General features: G+C 34.4%; 2 protein-coding genes across 2 annotated transcripts; both read right to left on the bottom strand.

Moving 5' to 3' along the window:
• Positions 1-391: 391 nt before the first annotated feature.
• Positions 392-8,996, bottom strand: LOC116284706 (beta-defensin 114). The gene is made up of 2 exons (XM_031688362.2): positions 8,939-8,996; positions 392-543 (listed from the first exon to the last, which is right to left on the bottom strand). The coding sequence occupies exons 1-2, from the start codon at positions 8,994-8,996 to the stop codon at positions 392-394; spliced, it is 210 nt and encodes a 69-aa protein (XP_031544222.1).
• A 3,682-nt stretch (positions 8,997-12,678) lies between these two features.
• DEFB113 (defensin beta 113) lies at positions 12,679-14,462 on the bottom strand. The gene is made up of 3 exons (XM_072945811.1): positions 14,354-14,462; positions 13,169-13,377; positions 12,679-12,786 (listed from the first exon to the last, which is right to left on the bottom strand). The coding sequence occupies exons 1-3, from the start codon at positions 14,409-14,411 to the stop codon at positions 12,679-12,681; spliced, it is 375 nt and encodes a 124-aa protein (XP_072801912.1). The 5' UTR covers positions 14,412-14,462.
• Between the last annotated feature and the right edge of the window lie 3,237 nt (positions 14,463-17,699).

Here is a 17,699-nt window from a genome sequence, read left to right as displayed (position 1 = left end):
TCAGTAACATGAGGATAATATTTAGATAATTGATAAACCTATGAGTATTCATTTTTATAGATCAGATTTCCAGCATGGTCATGGTTTGGCTGGGAAATGTTCAAATGTGTAAGTTTAGGTGACCCATGGCTCTCAAAAGTGGTCCTCAACTGAAGCAAACATGGTATCCATGAGAAAAAAATTAGTACCAGATATGCCTCCATCAAACCTCCAGCTTGGAGAAAACAAGAAAGATCCCACCTCATTCCATCAAATACATAATTAATATCTACAAAGGAAGATACTGATGTTCAGCGTATGTAATTTTTTATTAAGGAGGTTCTGATTGCATCCTACACCTCTCTACACTGGTGCACACGTGACTTCTTTGGTCAGATGTACATCTTCCTTTTCAAGAGAAATCGTCTTCAAACATCCTTGCAACGCAGCAAACTTTACTTGGTGAGAAACATAGATCAATATGCTTTTCACTTTTAAGACAGCGTTTCCTACAATGACCATACGATTTTGAGCATCGATCAGGATCCACCAAGGTACATGTGGCTACAGTAAAAGAAGAGTAATTGAAATCACTGATCTTTCATTTAAGAACATATTATTTATGATCACAAAAACTACTGTCTGTACGTTGTAACAAATTTGTAAAATACCAAAAAATGAGAAGGCACTAAAGTATTACATATCCCTACTATAAATATATAAAATTGAAATATGTCTTTAATTAATATATAATTAAATTTTATGACATAAATCATGTATTACTCTCTTCAACAAGAGTCGAGATTTGGGGAGTTACATAATAATCCCTTGAAATAATATATGATAATTTATCAATCTCTCATCTATACCATATTTAAAATTTTACCATTTTAAGGTTACGATAAACAAATTTGTATTACATATTTTAGTATTTCCACGATACATATTTAGGATAGTTGTGAAAGAGTTAGATTCTAGAATTCTTAGTTTTTATACTGCCGCTAGCAATGTATGTAAATTTTACCCTCAAATAAAATGCTATTCATTGCAATTTTAATTTTTATGCCTTTGGTTATTTGTTTTGAATGGTTTTTCTTTTTTTTTTCTTTATTTAATTGTTCATATACTTTGCTTATGTTATTGGCATCCTTTTTGTTGTTAATGAGTTCATCAGAGCTCTTTTTATTTTTTAATTTTTCATTATGTGAAGACCATTTTTTAGAGTAGTTTTAGGTTTACAGCAAAATTGAGAGAAAGGTGCAGGGATTTCCCATACATCCCCTGACCCCAGATATGCATAGCCTTCCTCATTATCAACATATTTTATTACCAGAATAGTACTTTTTTTTTTCAACAACAATGAACCTACATTCAACTACATCATAATCCATAGTTTACATTAGGGTTCACTCATGGTGCTGTACATCCTATGGGTTTGGGCAAATGTACAATGACATGTATCCATTATTACATTAGAGTATTTTTATTGCACCAAAAATTTTATGGGCTCTGCCTGTTTATCTCTTCCTTTGCCCCTCTGACAACCTTAACCTTTTTATTGTCTTCATAATTTCGTCTTTGTATAAGGTCATATAGTTGGAATCATATAAATTCCATTTCAGATTAGCTTCTTTTATTTAGTAATATGCATTTAAAGTTCCCACATGTCTTTTCATGGCTTAATAGCTCATTTCTTTTTAACATTGAACAATATTTCATTGTCTGGATATACCACAGTTTATTTATTCATTCACCCACTGAAGGACCCATCTTGGATGCGTCCAAGTTTTGAAAATTATGAATAAAGCTGCTATAGACATACATGTGCAAATTTTTGTGAGGACATAAGTTTTCAGCTCTTTTATGTTAATCCCAAGGAACAAGATTGCTGGATTATAAGGTAACAGAATGTGTATTTTTGTAAAAACTTGCTGAACTGTCTTCCACTGTGAACTGTACTTAATTGCAATCCTACCAGCAATGTATGAAAGTTCCTGTTGCTCCACATCCTCACCAGGACTTGGGGTTGTCAGTGTTCTGGATTTTGGCCATTCTAATAGGCAGGGAGTGGTATCTATTGTTTTAATTTTCATCTATCTGATGACGTATGATGTGAAGCATCCTTTCATATGCTTACTTGCAATGTATATCTTCTTTGGTAAGGATAAGGTCTTTGGTCCTTTTTTCTTTGTTTGGGTTTCTTTCATATTGTTGTGTTTTAAGACTTCTTTGTATTTTTGAGATAATTGTCCTTTACCAGATGTGTCTATTGCAAATATTTCTCCCAGTCGTGCCTTGTCATTACCTTGTCATTGCCTTCTGCAGAGCAGACATTTTACATTTTAATGAAGCCTAGCCTATCAATTCTTTCTTTCATGGATTGTGCCTTTGGTGTTGTATCTAGAAAGTCATTGCCATACCCAAGGACATCTAAGTTTTCTCCTTTGTTAACTTTTAGTTTTTTGGTCTGTCTTTTAAATTTATGTCTCTGATCCATTTTTAGTACATTTTTGTGAAGGGTGTAGGATCTGTGTCTAGATTTTTTTTTTTTTGCATGTGGATGTCCAATTGTTCCAACATCATTTGTTGAAGACATTCTCTTTGCTCTATTGTATTGCTTTTGCTCCTTTATTAGACATCAGTTAAATATATTTATGGGGTCTATTTCTGGGCTCTCTATTCTGCTCCATTGATCTATTTGTCATTTTTTTTTTCACCAATACCACACAGACTTGATTATTGTAGCCTTATTGTAAGTCTTGAAGTTGGGTATGTCGGTTCTCCAATTTGCTTTTCTCCTTTCATACTATGTTGGTTATTCTAGGACTTTTGCCTCCTCATATAGACATCAGAGTAAGTTTGTCAGGACTCTCCGAATAATTTATTGAGATTGTGTTGAATCTGTAGATCTTGAAAATGTTAAGTCTTCCTATCCATGAACATGGAATTTTTCTTCATTTATTTAGTTCTTTAATTTCAGTCATCATAGTTTTGTGTTTATCCTTATATAGATATTGTACAGGTTTTGTTAGGTTTAAACATAAGTATTTCATTTTGGGGGCTACTAATGTAAATGGTATTGTGTTTTTAATTTCAAGTTCCACTTAATTATTATTGGAAAGCAATTGATTTTTGTATATTTACCTTGTTATAATCACTTATTAATTTCAGGAGTCTTATCACTTCTTTCAGATTTTCTCCATAGACAATCATGTCATCTGTGAACATAGACAATTTTATGTCTCTCTTCCCTTTTATTTCCTTTTTTTGTTCGTTTTATTGTATTAGCAAGGATTTCCAGAATGAGGTTGAAAAGAAGTGGTAAGGAGGGAACATTCTTGTCTTGTAGCTGATATTACTGGGAAAGCTTTGTTTCTCACCGTTAAGTATGTTGTTAGCTGTAGTTTCTTTGTAGACAGTCTTTATCAGGTTGAGAAAAAGTTCCCTATATTTCTAGTTTACTGAGAGGTTTTTTTTTATCATGAATGGAAGTTGGATTTTGTCAAATACTTTTTACATTTAATGATACCGTCATATGTGATTTTTCTTTTTTAGTCTGTTGATGGTTTACATTAGTCTGATTTTTGAATGCTGAACCAACCTTACATACCTGGGAAAAATCTCATTTGGTTGTGGTGTATAATTCTGTTTATACATTGTGGTTTTGTTGGCTAATTTTTTCTGAGAAATCTTACATCTAGATTCATGAGAGAAATTGGTCTGTAGTCTTTTTTTTTGTCCTTATAATGCCTTTGGTTTTGGTATTAACATGATGCCAGCTAGCCTCCTGCTGTTGAATGAGTTAGGAAGTATTCCCTCTGCTTCTATGCTGTAAAAAGATGGTAGAGAGTTGGTATATTTCATCCTTAGCTGTTTGGCAGAATTCACCAGCAAACTTATCTGGGCTAGTGTTTTCTGTTCTGGAAGGTTTAGGTTATTGATTCAATTTGTTAACGTATAGGCCTGTTCATCACCTGTTTCCTCTTATGTGAGTTTTTTTCATATTGTGCCTTTCAAGGAATTGGTTCATTTCACTAGTTTATTAAATTTTGACTTACAGTTGTTCATAGTAATCTTTTATTATCCTTTAAATTTCCATCGGCTCTATAGTGATGTCTCCTCTTTCAATTCTGATATCAGTAATTTGTGTTTGCTTTCTTTTTTTGCTTGATTACTCTGGCTAGAAGTTTATCAATTTTATTAATCTTTTCAAAGAACTAGCTTAAGTTGTGTTAATTTTCTCTCTTGATTTCCCACTTCCAATTTTATTGATTTCTGTTCTAATTCTTACCGTTTATTTTCTTCTACCCATTTTGGATTTAATTTGTTCTTCTTTTTCTAATTCTCTAAGGAGAGAAGTTAGATTGTTAATTTTAGATCTTTCTTTTCTAATACATTATTCAGTGCTATTAATTTCCCTCCAAGCACTGCTTTTTGCTGCATATCACAAATTTGATAAGTTGTGTTTTCAGTTTCTTTAGTTTAAAATATTTTTAAATTTCTCTTGATATTTCTTCTTTGACCCATGTGTTATTGAGAAATGTACTGTTTAATCTCCATGTTTTTTTGGATTTTTCTGTTACTTTTCTGCTACTGATTTCTGATTTAATTCTGTTGTATTCTAATAGCATGTGTTGAATAGTTTTTATTATTTAAAATTTGTTAAGATCTTTTCTATGGCCCAGTTGTGTTCTATCTTGGTGAATGCTCCATGTGAGTTTGAGAAGAATGTGAAAAAAATACTTAAGTATCATAATAAAAGACGTATTTTGGGTCAGATGTGTGAATAGATGAGTGCTTATTATTGTGGAAAGTGATATGAAGATATAAACCTTAAAAAATGAGTAAGAGTTATCCAAATGAGTAGGAAGAGTGTAAAAAGAACAAGTATACACAGTAATATCATTCTCATTCTAGAATTGAAAGACAGCATGATATGTTTAGGTCGAAAAACTACTAATAATGAAAATAGTTTTTATTCATTGCAAACCTGTGTGTCAGGTATTGTTTTAAATATTTTGCATTCATTATCTCTATTACATTATATCTATTACAAAACTTTGAGGTAGATACTGTTCAGATAAAAAAACACCCGAGGCTTTGAGTGACCAAATGATTTGCCCAAGAATGCAAAACTAACACATGCTTAATCCAGGATTTAATCTTAAATTGTTCCAAACCCAGAATTCACACTTTAAATATTTAATCCATGAATTCTACATTGAAAAATTTGGAAACTGACACATGAAAAGCATTCAACAGGTATCTGAGTATTGCCTCAAGTTAGATACCACTTGGGGTAGACCTGGCTGTCAATAGGAGCCTTATTTTATGACTACAGAGAAACATGAACCCATAAAAATGGGAAGTTGAGTGTTTGGTTAATGACAAATTAAAATGAATGTTTACAGGTGTAAAGAATCATTAGTAATAAATTCTTGATATTGTTCTTTTTACACATGCTTAGTAAATGGTTTTCCAGGATGCAACCAGAATGTAGAAAAAAATTTTACCTCAGGCAAATTTAAATAAAATAATTCTGGCCCCTCTCTTTGTAATTCTTTATCAATTCTCTTTGCTTTTATATGCATTAACTCAAAGTTGGATGATAACTGTGAATTTTATGTCACTTTCTGTCCCCATCTCTTATTCAGATTTTAGAATTAAATTTTTGTTTTCTTTTCTATTCCTGAAATGTCAGTTTGGCAAGGATTATTCTTACTCTTATCTTATGGCTGGACCTGGATCTTTACAATTGAAGAGATTTAATATAAAAGTAATGTAATGTAACTTAATGCAAAAGTCATAACAGGTTCTAAAATATTAATTTATGTCATTTGTTCCTTAGCTTATTCAAGAATATTTAAACAATTTACGAATTGAAGAAAGTATAATAAGGAATTAATACTAGCTTATAAATTACCTTAACTAATACAACTGATTAATATAAACTAATCATCTCCACAAGAGAAGTACTAGTGTGGTGTTCATTTTTCATAGAGCATCTTTCTGCATTGGTTGGGAAGTTGTTTAGCTAATTAATAAAATCCTGGCCACTTTGAAAGGCTATTTATTATTATGGGTTTTACTTTTCTCCAACATTTTATCATGTTTCTCAAGTAGCCAAATTGCCTTGGTGACTGATCAGCTTGTAAACTTAAAATTTAAAGAACCTAGACTGATACTGTCTTGTCACCAACTTTTCAACACAATTGAATGTCTCTCCTTCACTATTTTAGACTCAGCCTCCCATTCACCATGTGATATATCATAAATCTGCCAAAGCCACCATGTTTCTACCATTTGAGACCCATAGCCCGTGTCGTAAGAACTGACTACATCTGGTCATAGCACTACTTTGTGTTCCTTCTCTTCTGCTACGTCTCTTCTTTTTCCTTTCTACTTCGAGTCCTATTCTTTCATTTCTTGAAATATTGCAATGCAGCCTTCAGTGTGATACTGATACTTTGCTTATTTTGTTTCCTTTAATCTTTGCAAAACCTTGTAAAATTAATGATACTACCATCCATTGTACAGTTAAGAGATCTAAAGCTTTTCTCACAGCTACAGTGGAGCCTCAGGTCCTTACTATAAACCCTGATCTATTTAATGGCATGCTCATTCTTTAAACTGCTATGCTATGCTGTCTTCACGGTTTCTGTAGATTATTTTATGCCCACACATCCCCTAAAATACTGTCCATTTCTTCATGTTTTAATCATCATTGGGGTTGGTCTCTTGTCATTTTAAACTGGTCTCTCCAGCATGATACCACTCTGTTTGGACCGAACACTCATCTTACATCTTCATAGAGTATACACTTAGATTGGACAGTTTTCATTGCTTCTTTTGTGACCTCAAGGTTTTGCTAGTAGCCAGACCACACCATTGTGCAACTGATACGTATTCCTCCATGGACTCCTTCTAAGCCACCCACTCGGACATCCTGTATTGCCTACCTTTCCTGTCTTTTTTTTTTTCTTCTTGATCAAAGGCCAAATATAGAGCATGCTGTCCATTCCAGCTGGCATTGTAACTTAGTACCATTAGAATGATCAAAGAGTAAAGGAAAGATTGTGGCCATATTCACAGACCAAGTGTCTTCATAGGTTTCTTTAGCTTTCTGCAACGCCCAGTAGACGTAGAGTTTGATGGCACAGACCCTTGTATACGTGAAGTGCAGCTGTCTTCCTATGTGACCTCACTGCTTTTGACCATATTATCTCTTCAGCCTTTTATTTAACCTCAGTGCCTTCCATTCTAGGAGGCATGATGAAGTATAAAGAATAGATATGCTGGGATCTGAAAAGACTGGGTTTGTGTTCCACTTAGCACAGATGTTTATGTCGATGTGAACTTGAAATGTTACCTCCTTTTATGTCATTTTCCTCTTGTATTAAAAGAGGCAGTGAAAGTCATCTCACAATGTTACCTGGAAGGTCAGATTAGATATCTGCGTGGAAAGTTATGGAATGGAGCTTGACACGTCCTAGACCCTGGTATTTACTTCTTTTCTCTCCTTTCTTTCTCTCACCTTCCAAGTCTAAACACAAATGTCTTACTCCCAATTCAAAACTCTTCATCAGAGAATTCAGGATGTTCTCCCAAACCTCCACTATTGCCATAAATGCACCAGTCCTAGTCTTTGAAGCATACTTACATATACCTTCTACATCAAGCGAATCCATTGATTTATCTGAGTTTACTCAACCAGCTTGTAACTATGCCTAAAGAGTGAGTGTCTTTTATTTCTGTCTCCTCAGAGTCTAGCATTTTGTTCAGTAGATCACTAGGCACTCACTCTTAGATGGTTATTGATTGACACACCAGCACCGTGTGCCTCAACGTATCCCTTAATCATATTTGAGGTCCTCACTTACTCAGGCCCCTTTCATGATTAATGATAACTGTAACAGCAGCAACAACAACAACAATAATAATGATAATAATAATCATCATCGCACCTGAATTGGTAAACTGATTTTCAGTGTGTGGAGCTACTTTTCAGTCTGTTATTCCAGTAAATCTTATTTTGTAATTAACAGGCACAAACTTTTATATCAGATATTTCGCTTTTTACAATTATTATTGACTCTGCCGTGTTTGCTTTTTGTTAAGGGTGTTGACAAACCACTTAAATTCTCTGGGTGGTAAGGTTCACAAGCTGTCAAGTAGGGGGCTGGTAATACAATCTAGATTTTCTAAGGTTGAACTCAGTTCTGTTTCTAATAGTTGTTGCACCTTTTGAACTTCCAACCCTCTGGGGGTTCAAATTTGAACACTTTGGGACATAAATTTGCATCTTCCTTGTTAGAGAGCCTAGATTCCCTCAGTGGCTACCCCTACTAAGAATAGCATGTAATTACCACCAGTGGCTTCACTGTATTACATATGTTGATTATTTTTAATTGACTGATAAACCATTACTATATTCCTTTACTCTGATGCATTAACTTTAATTCAACAGTTTTGAGGTACTATTTCTTTACTTGCCTTTCTATGGCTACTGAACTTCATTGCCCAGCACATTCTGAGACTACAACCTGGATCATTTTATGGATTCTGTTGCTGCTATCCTAAGAGATATATACTGTTGTTCTTAGTCCATTCATCTTCCCTGGGGGCTAATTCATTATGAAGTCTTCATTTATACAGGAATAAATAAATTTAATAAATTACGAGTTTCTTAGTAATTTGAATATCTAAAAAATCAAGACCCCCCAAAGACAAAGAATCTCACCTTCCTTGACTAATTTTATCTGCATTTTAATTTTCAACATAAGTACATTAGTATAACTCTATTCTATATGAGAAAACTAAGATTCAACATAATCAAAAGAGACTTTTTTCATTGAAAAGATCGTGTTAAGGACCTGCATTTTCTAACTCATAACTGAATATTTCTATTTTTAGCTAGAAGCCATATGATACATACAAACACACCAGAAGCATCTATTACCTGGTAGAATGAAGGTCACATAACACAGAAAATGAAGGAGATAATAAAAGATCTTCATTCTGTAGAAAGAAGCTGCTGAAAGATTTGGTAACAACTAGAAAACTTTCCAAAAAGCCAAGAGACATTTCCTATTTATATAGTTTTCTAATGGAAGAAAGACTCTATCCGGAAATTGTTTCAATTTTGTGTACTTATCTCTGCTCCATTGACTAGGGTTGTGGGCAGGATTACCCAAATTGAAAACGCTTGAAATTAATTGATCTTTAGGGAGGAATCTCTATTTAGAAGATAGTTGTAAACATGACATCCATGTATCAATGGTGATTAAACATCAACACAAAGGAACATGGATGGAGTGAGCTTAGGAGAGATGTTTTCCATTTTAGATGTCAGACAACTGAACGTTACTATGTCAGTGAAAATTCTGATTACTTTTCAAAATATATTCCAATCACTCATCTGGTATACAGATTGATCAATGTGTTCATGTATCCAAAATTCTGTCTCATATCCAGTTTTATCTTAGCTTCCCCAAATTATTCATTTACCAAAGTCCAGATATTACGTCTCTGATTTTTATTACATTTTTTTCAGATATGACATGAATATTTATGGAGCTATTCTTTTTCCTAGGAAAGCCCAACTAGTGTCCACTTATTTTCAAATTTTTTTTATCATAGTAATATATGCACACAGTAAATACTGCGAAAAGAACTTGCAATGAATATAAATAATTTCCTACCTCAATTTCCCTAGTTTCATGTCTTCTGGTTACTATTAACATAAGCATTTGTCCTTGCTTGGCAACCACAGAGTGTATCTTTTGGTTTCCACTAAAAAAAAAAAAAATGAGTATTTAGGCCACTTACAGTTTCTCCTGTGTTGTTGTTTTCCACAGATATATGAAAGTTATATTAATTTTTAAAAACCTCTGTAGATTATCTTTAGACATTTAAATACTTTATCTTTTCCTCATCACTTTTAGTTCCAACATTAACCCTTGTTTTTTTGAAATAAAGATACTAGCCCCTTTACCAATCACACCTTCATTCCTTCTACATCTCATTCACTGCTGTTGCACATTTCTTTTATATGGTCCAGAATAATACTGGAACTCTGTGTATAGCCAGACTCGAGACACTTATATTACAAAGTTTGTAATATAAGCATTATGAATGATATTGCTGTTTTAAAATCTGTACAATATGACAACACTTGTGCTAATCAAAAACAAATGTTCTTGGTTTCAGAGTCAGGTAGATTGTTACTATTATTTTACTATTATTATTTTATTATTATTTCCTTCTTTTCTTTCTCCTTTTTTTCATTTTTTAAATTGAAGTATAGTTGACAAGCAATGTTCATTTCAGGTATACAACATAGTGGTTTGACATTTATATACACTATGAATAAGTCTCGTAACCACCTGTCACTACACAGAGTTATGGTAATATTGTTGACAATATTCACTCTGCTGTACATACACCCCCGTGACTTACTCATCCGATGACTAGAAGTTTGTACTTCTTAATCCCTTTCGTTCTGCCACCCATCCCTCTGGCAAGCACCAGTTTGTTCTCTGCATCTATGAGTCTGTTTCTGCTTTATTTCTTTTTGTTCATTTGTTTTGCTTTTTAGGTTTCTCATATAAGTAAAATCACGTGTATTTGTCTTTCTCTGTCTGACTTCACTTCAGATAATACCCTCTAGATCCATTCATGCTTTTGCAAATGAAAAGATTTGGTTCTCTTTATGGCTGAGTAATGTTCCATTTTACATATACATACACACACACACGCGCACATATTTCATGGACACTTAGATTTCTTCCATTGTTTGACTATTTGTACATAGTACTGCGATGAACAAGGGGTGCATATGTCTCTTTGAATTACTGTTTTAGTTTTCTTTGAATAGATACTGAGGTGTGAGATTGCTGGAGTGCATAATAATTCTGTTTTTAATTTTTTGAGGAAACTCCACACATATTACTATAGTGGCTACACCAGATTACCTTCCCAACAGCAGTACCCAAGGGCTTTCTTTTTCTCCACAACCTCACCAACATGTGTGATTTGTTGTCTTTTTGAAAATAGTCATTCTGACAGGTGTGAGGTGATATCCTATTGTGCCTTTAGTTTGCATTCCCTGATAATTAATGATACTAAGCATCTCTTCATGACTGCTGACCGTCTCTATGTGTTCTTTGGAGAAATATCTCTGCAGGTTCTCTATCCATTTCTTATTCAGATTACTTGTTTTTAGGATATTAACTCGTATGGGTTCTTTGCATATTGTGAATATTAAACCCTTATCAGATACATCATTTGCAATAACTTTTCTCAGTCAGCAGGTTGATCATAGAGGAAATGCATTCAGTTCAGTCTTTGACCATAATAATGATGTTACTTCTAGGTGTTTCATAAATCCCTTTTTTCATGTTGAAAAGGTTTCTTCATTTTCTGGTTGCCAAATTTTTTATCATGAATGGGCACTATACTGATCTTAAAGATCTGTTTGCATCAATTGAAGTCATCATGCATTTGCTTTTTTCTTTTATAATATGAGGAATTATGCTGATTGATTTCTGAATGTGAAGCTAAATTTGCATTTTATATGATAATACTTTATTCATAATTTCTGCATCTATGTTCATAAGAAATACTAGTCTGTAGTTTCCTTGCAGTTTCTTTTTTGAGTTTTGGTATGGGACGGCGCTGGCCTCCCAATGTGGGAAATCTTCCTTTGTACAGAAGTATTTGTGTATAGTGGGTAAGATTTCATTGTTAAGTATTTCGAAGATTTCAGCAATGAAGCCATCTGTCCCTGGCATTTTTCTATGTAGGAAGATTTGTGAATATGTATTATTTATAAGGTAGATATAGAATTATTCAAGTTGTAAAAATTTGAGTGAATTTTGGTAGTCTACATCCTTTGATGATTTTCTTTTCATGAGAATTATCAAAATATGGGTATAATTTATTTATTATATTTATTATTATTATCCTACCATTCTTTTAATATCTGCCATCTTGTATTTATTTTCTATTTCTTCTCTCTTTGTTCACTTTTCTGTCCCTCTTATCCCTGTATTTTTTATGATTACACTTTATCTGCTTCATTGGCTACATATATATTTTTGTCCTTTCCTTAGGGTTTATAATATAGGTCTTTAACAATCATGTGTAATGTAAGAGCCTTACAATTCTCTACTTCTGTTTTCCTTTCCCTTGACTTAGGTTATCACGGTCATTCATTCCTTTCTACAGTGCTATAAACTGCACAGTATGTTATTACTTTTGCTTTAAGCAATAAATTATCTTTTATAGAGAATACAAATTGAGGGAAATGATATTTACATTTACCTACACAGTTACAAATTCCAATTCAATTTATTCCTGTCTGCAAGTCCAATTTTTTATCTTGTATACTTTTCTTTTCTGCTGGAAGGATTTTGTATATTTGTCAAAGAAAGATCTGCTGGAAATGCATTATTTCAGGGTTTGCTTGCTTGAAGATGTCTTTATTTCACTTTCACTTTTGATACTTTTTTTTATTGAGTAGAGTTGTAGATAGACTTTTTTTTTTCAGTATTTGAAATTGTGATATATTGTCTTCTGGCTTGTATAGTTTCTGACAGAAAGTTTGCCTTTATTCTTTTTTATTCCATAATACGATTATTGAGATTTAATTCATGTACCAATTTATCCACTTAATTTGTACAGTGGTGTTTGGCACATTCACGGAGTTGTGTAACCATCACCACAGTCAATTTTTGTGTCCAAGGCCCAAGTCCGTTTTTGCTGAAACTGTGGAAAGGAAGCAAAACCATGATTGATGGTTGGTACCTGAAAGATCAAATGAAAATAACTAGGCAACTGTACAGGGCAAATAAATAGGCCAGAGAGAAATGGAAGTATTAAGGATGAAGGATGTTTGCCATGCAGATGGAGGAGAACTTCAGCTAGTCTAATGAAGAGGCCACCACTCTTCTTTATTTCTCTTGTACAAGCTAGCATTGAACTCACCAGCCGCCATGATGTAGTTGCATTATCCAGAAGGGTAGAGGATATGTGGAAATAGATGTATAGAAAGTAGAAAGTCCTTTATTAGTAGTAATATTGTTACAAGGTAGTGTTATTTAGTGGAATTGTCGTTTACACCTGTAGTGTTATGTAGTATGTTATAATTTACAGTTGCATTAGGTAGTACAGTAGAATTGTTATTTACACTTGCATGAGTTAACATGGTCGAAGTGGTTGAAGTGCTTCTCATTGGCTTTATGTATTCCCGAACGACGCAGCAGGGCTCCACGCCACAGTAATTAAATACATATTCCCAGATGTTGCATGAGGCCTTGCAAGTACCACGGACAAGGTAACATTGTCCTCTTCTTTCTTCAATTTCTCTTGTTTTTTCTCTTGTCTTCCTCTGTAAAACTAGGAAAAAGTGGCTGTGAGCATGAATCCAGGTTTAATCCCTTTATGTAGGTAGATGGATAAATAGGTAGGCAGGTAGATAAGTAAATAAAGTTTAAAGTAGAGAGTTAGGGGTGGGAGGCGAATAGTTCAAGTGGTAGAGCACATGTTTAGCACGCACAGGGTCCTGGGTTCAATCCCCAGTGTCCTACATTCAATCCCCAGTACTGCCTCCAAAAATGAATGAATAAATACATACATACATAAATAAACCTAATTACCCCCTCCCCACCAAAGAAGTGTGAATACATTTCAAAACAGTAGCTGCCTGAATAAAACTGAATTTCTGAAAAAAAAAATTCAAGTATAAAGTTAAACCACTTTGTGTCTGAAATCATGACCAGGCTATTGTATTAAAGACTTAAGATTTTATTCCCTATAAATAGGTACAATATAAGTACTTATTTATCCAATGGTATTTCTTTTGCCACTACCTCTTTTTGTCATTGTCCTAAGTAGAATATTCTTAAATATCTGACCTGTGCATGCTTCCTCAAGAGCAAAGAGAAAAGGATATGGAAAAAATAATCTACATATTTTGTATGTATTTCTACAGAAATCATACATATTTTGTAATTCTAAATAGCCATCCACTCCAGCATCCCTCTCCCTTAGCACAAATTATCAGGCCAGTTGTAGAAAGCTTAATTTTGACACCAGCTATAGCATCAGTTCATTAAATTACATTTAAAAAAAGAAGGCAGTAGGAAGCATGTAAGGGGCCATAACCTTATCAAACAAAATAACAGGTTTAATTCTACCATGATGGTAATTTTTTCCTATTATACTATCAATTATCAGTTCCTTCCATGCAGAATACTTAGTGACTTGCATTATGAGTTCATATGGAGTCAACAATAATTTTTGTTTTATTTCCCAGAGTAAAGCATTTTTATATAAAAAAAATTCCCTCCTTTTCCATATTAGCAAATATTACCTGATGGACCACAAGACACAGTGAAGAAAAAGGTAAGGAAAATACAAAATATCTTCATTGCCGACGGAGTTCCTTGAGTGAAATCGAGGCAGAGCTCAAAATGACAGAGTTGTGCTATTCTTTAACAAAAGGAAAATGAGCTCTTGTTTTTATAGCCTTCTCAGGGCAATTACTATGCTGATGAATGCTGCTGCCTTTCAAGATTGAGCAGATATCCGTGTAAGTGTTGTGAAACAGCCACGAGCAGGGTAGAGGACTTCGTTCTGTTAGGACCTTGAGCCAAGTGTGATGTGCTTGTCAGTTATACAGGCAAATAATGGGGTTCAAGTCCTCTTCATTCTTGAATTGAAGGCACAGATTCGGCATCATCAACATTTTCAGCCACGTGCCTCTTCGAGTATCTGTTGTGTGCCAGGCAGGGTTCTAGGCACTTCATAGGGATTAATTAGCTGAATCCTTGCAACAGTTTTTATGACATAGAAACTTCTTACTTTCCAGCTGAGGAAACAGTGGCACAGAGGGATTATGTAATCGCCTCAAACCACAGGTGCAGGGATTGGTAGAGTGGAGATGGACTCATAAGTAATGTGATGCTGGAAGGAGTCCACACTTTGAAACTCCACCTTCACTGTCATAACTCAACAGCAACTGTTCGTCCTGTGAAGCTATTCTCTGTACATGTGGCCTGAGCTCGATACTCTTTCTGGAATTCAATTTTTCTACAAACAGAAAATCTTTCTAGAACACAGTTTTAGTACTGTCACATTAAAAGTGATCAGTGATACTTTAAGGATAATCTGTGTAATTCTTTGTACACCATGTAATGACTCAGTCATAGGATGACATTCATGCGCAGGGGAAAACAATGTATTAAACATTGAAAGGGCACTTAGTTTAGATAAAGAAAACTAACCCTAAGATCTGGCTCTTCTGTTTACTAGCTTTATATTTGGGATAAATGTTCACCTGCTGAGCCTCAAGATTCTCTATTTGAAGGCAGGATTGGTAGGACCAGTACTTAAACATTTACAGTAAACATTACATAGATAACATATGTGAAAATATTATCTATTATATTTAAATATAAACCATGTGGCTGGATGTGAAAGCCAAAAGGATGTATGCTTACAACTGAATGATTTATGGTCTAACTTCCTTGGTCACTGAGGAAAAATAAGTTACCGGCATATTCTATAATCTGAATTTTAAAAGCAGTAATCTAGCCTTCTTGTTATTCTGTGCTCCATTCCTTACCTGAAAGTTGCCTGTGTATTTATAGCCAAATCATGAAAAATCTATTTTCTCAATATCGTCTTTCTAAAATACCAAAAAGAACCCTTTAAACAGCTGGAAATTTGACAAGACCTGCTGTATGTTAGCAGAGCAAAATGGTAAGTACGAAAAACACAAGAGAAGATGAAAAGGCCAGGCAGCATGGTGATGGCATGGACGAGAAGAGGACCTAGGGCCAAATGGAGCGTTTTTGCTTCAGTGCAGCTGTATCCATTTCGGCTGTACAAAATAAGCCAGTCCTCTCAAATGGGAGCATCAGCTAAACTCATCAGTTGCATGGCCTTTTCTCTCTTTGCTTTAATATGAGGTTAGGACCAGTGACGTCTGAATCACACAGAAGAAAGATAAGGATTTGAGTGGCTCTCACCTCAGTTCTCCCAACAAAGTGACATAAGTAGAACCAAACTGGATACTCGGGAGAGAAGTGAATTTCTTGATTTATTGCTTAAAATGGGTACCTTACGGCTTCATTTGGGAGAGATCCAGATTCTAAATTCCTATTTAAAACTTTTGTTTAGAGGGAAAGGCAGGAAGAAAGGGTGGAAAAGGGGACAAGAATGAGATTGCAAGTAGTGATTAAGGAAAAAAAAAGAAGATAGAGAGGAATTTTTTTAAAGAGTGGGGGTCTGACCTGAAGTGTATGAACCAAATATTAAGATGAGTAAGCCTCCCTGTTTCTACTTATTTGAGTCAGGATTTTGGAGTTTTAGATGAAGAAGACTTTTAACTTTCTTCTTATGAAGTTAGATGATCATAGGATTTATCTAAGTTATTCATTTCCAACAGTTACATCTGCCAGTGTATAGGAAGATGTCTACACTCACACTTTCCAATTTGTCCTTAAGCTCAGGGCTACAGTTATGGGGTGTCAATGAAGGGTGGGTGATAGGAAAGAGGAAGGAAAGGTAAAGGAGAGAAGTGTTGAAATCCATAGATTAATGAATAGTGAGAGAAATATAAAAGAAAGCCATAGTTAAGTTCACAGGACCCATTACTGTATTACCTTTTTATACAATGCTAGAGAAATTTTCATCTGAAACTCTCTCCAGTAACCATTGTTTAGTAAATGTTTAAGCAGTACTTAGTTAATGAAAAATATATGTTGTTACGGATGTCTCCTCCTAGTATCTTTGTTGGCTTGACCATCACTTAAGTTGGTGGTTCAAAGAAGGATGGAATTCTGTAACTATCAAAATGCATTGATTACTTTTTGGTATTATGGACTGGTGAGCTCTCTTAAGCTAAGGAAGTTAATGTGGTGATCAAAGCATTGCATTTTAATTTTGAAAACAGGGTATTATTGATTGTGGCACAAGGTTTTATTTGCCTCCTCTCCTTATGTCTAAGTGGATTTTTAGTTATAGATTATAAATTCACAGTCGTCATTAATCATTCATGCGTATTTTGCATATGATCCATTTCTGTGTGTCAGTGCGAATTTTACTCAGATGAGGATTCATTTTCTCACTGAACATGTGTTGCTTTACCCCTCACCCAACTGCAGTCTTCCCATTTCTTCAGAAGGATTTTGGCTGTGTGTGTGTGTGTGTGTGTGTGTGAAAGAGAGAGAGAGGGGGAGAGATGTGATATTTAGGCCTCGTTAACAGGCAATCTTGGTCGTAGTCCCCTGGTTCTTTTACCCAGAATCGCAGTTAATTGTTTTCTCATTCGGTCTCTGCAACTCAGGTGCCATCTTATCAGAGAAGAATTGGAAGGCTTTTTAGGTAACTCTTCTAGTAGTAAGCCTTGCTTCGTAGAAACTAATTTTTGGTGTTCTTTAGTTGTCTTTGTCTGCAATTAGTTTGATTCATGATTGGCTTTTGTCTGTCTGAAATTATTTATTCATTCGGTTTGGTATTATTATTATTACCACTGTTATTATGATTCACTGCCCCGTCTCATTACAATGCAGATTCCATGAGGGAGGGATTTTGACAGTTTTGCAGAGGAGCCTAGGACAGAATCGGTATTTAACGCAGACTTGCCGAAAGGGGATTGGGATAAAGTTACAGTAGCGGTTGTGGGATCTGTCATTTATCCACCCAGAACATTT

The sequence above is a fragment of the Vicugna pacos genome, chromosome 20 (assembly GCF_048564905.1).
Source record: "Vicugna pacos chromosome 20, VicPac4, whole genome shotgun sequence".
Classification (NCBI taxonomy): domain Eukaryota; kingdom Metazoa; phylum Chordata; class Mammalia; order Artiodactyla; family Camelidae; genus Vicugna; species Vicugna pacos.
The sequence above is the reverse complement of the archived record's forward strand: the minus strand, read 5'-3'. Positions and strand labels throughout refer to the sequence as shown.

Bases quoted from the DNA above. Each gene is read 5' to 3' on its own strand.
- LOC116284706 (XM_031688362.2), bottom strand. From the start codon at position 8,996: ATGAAGATCTTTTATTATCTCCTTCATTTTCTGTGTTATGTGACCTTC. The intron at 544-8,938 runs GTAATAGATGCT...CTTTTACTGTAG, and splicing joins TGTGACCTTCATTCTACCAG to CCACATGTACCTTGGTGGAT.
- DEFB113 (XM_072945811.1), bottom strand. From the start codon at position 14,411: ATGAAGATATTTTGTATTTTCCTTACCTTTTTCTTCACTGTGTCTTGT. The intron at 13,378-14,353 runs GTAATATTTGCT...ACTTTTTCCTAG, and splicing joins TGTGTCTTGTGGTCCATCAG to TTTTACAGAGGAAGACAAGA. The intron at 12,787-13,168 runs GTAAATAACAAT...TTGATCTTTCAG, and splicing joins CCATGTTAACTCATGCAAGT to GTACCAACCATCAATCATGG.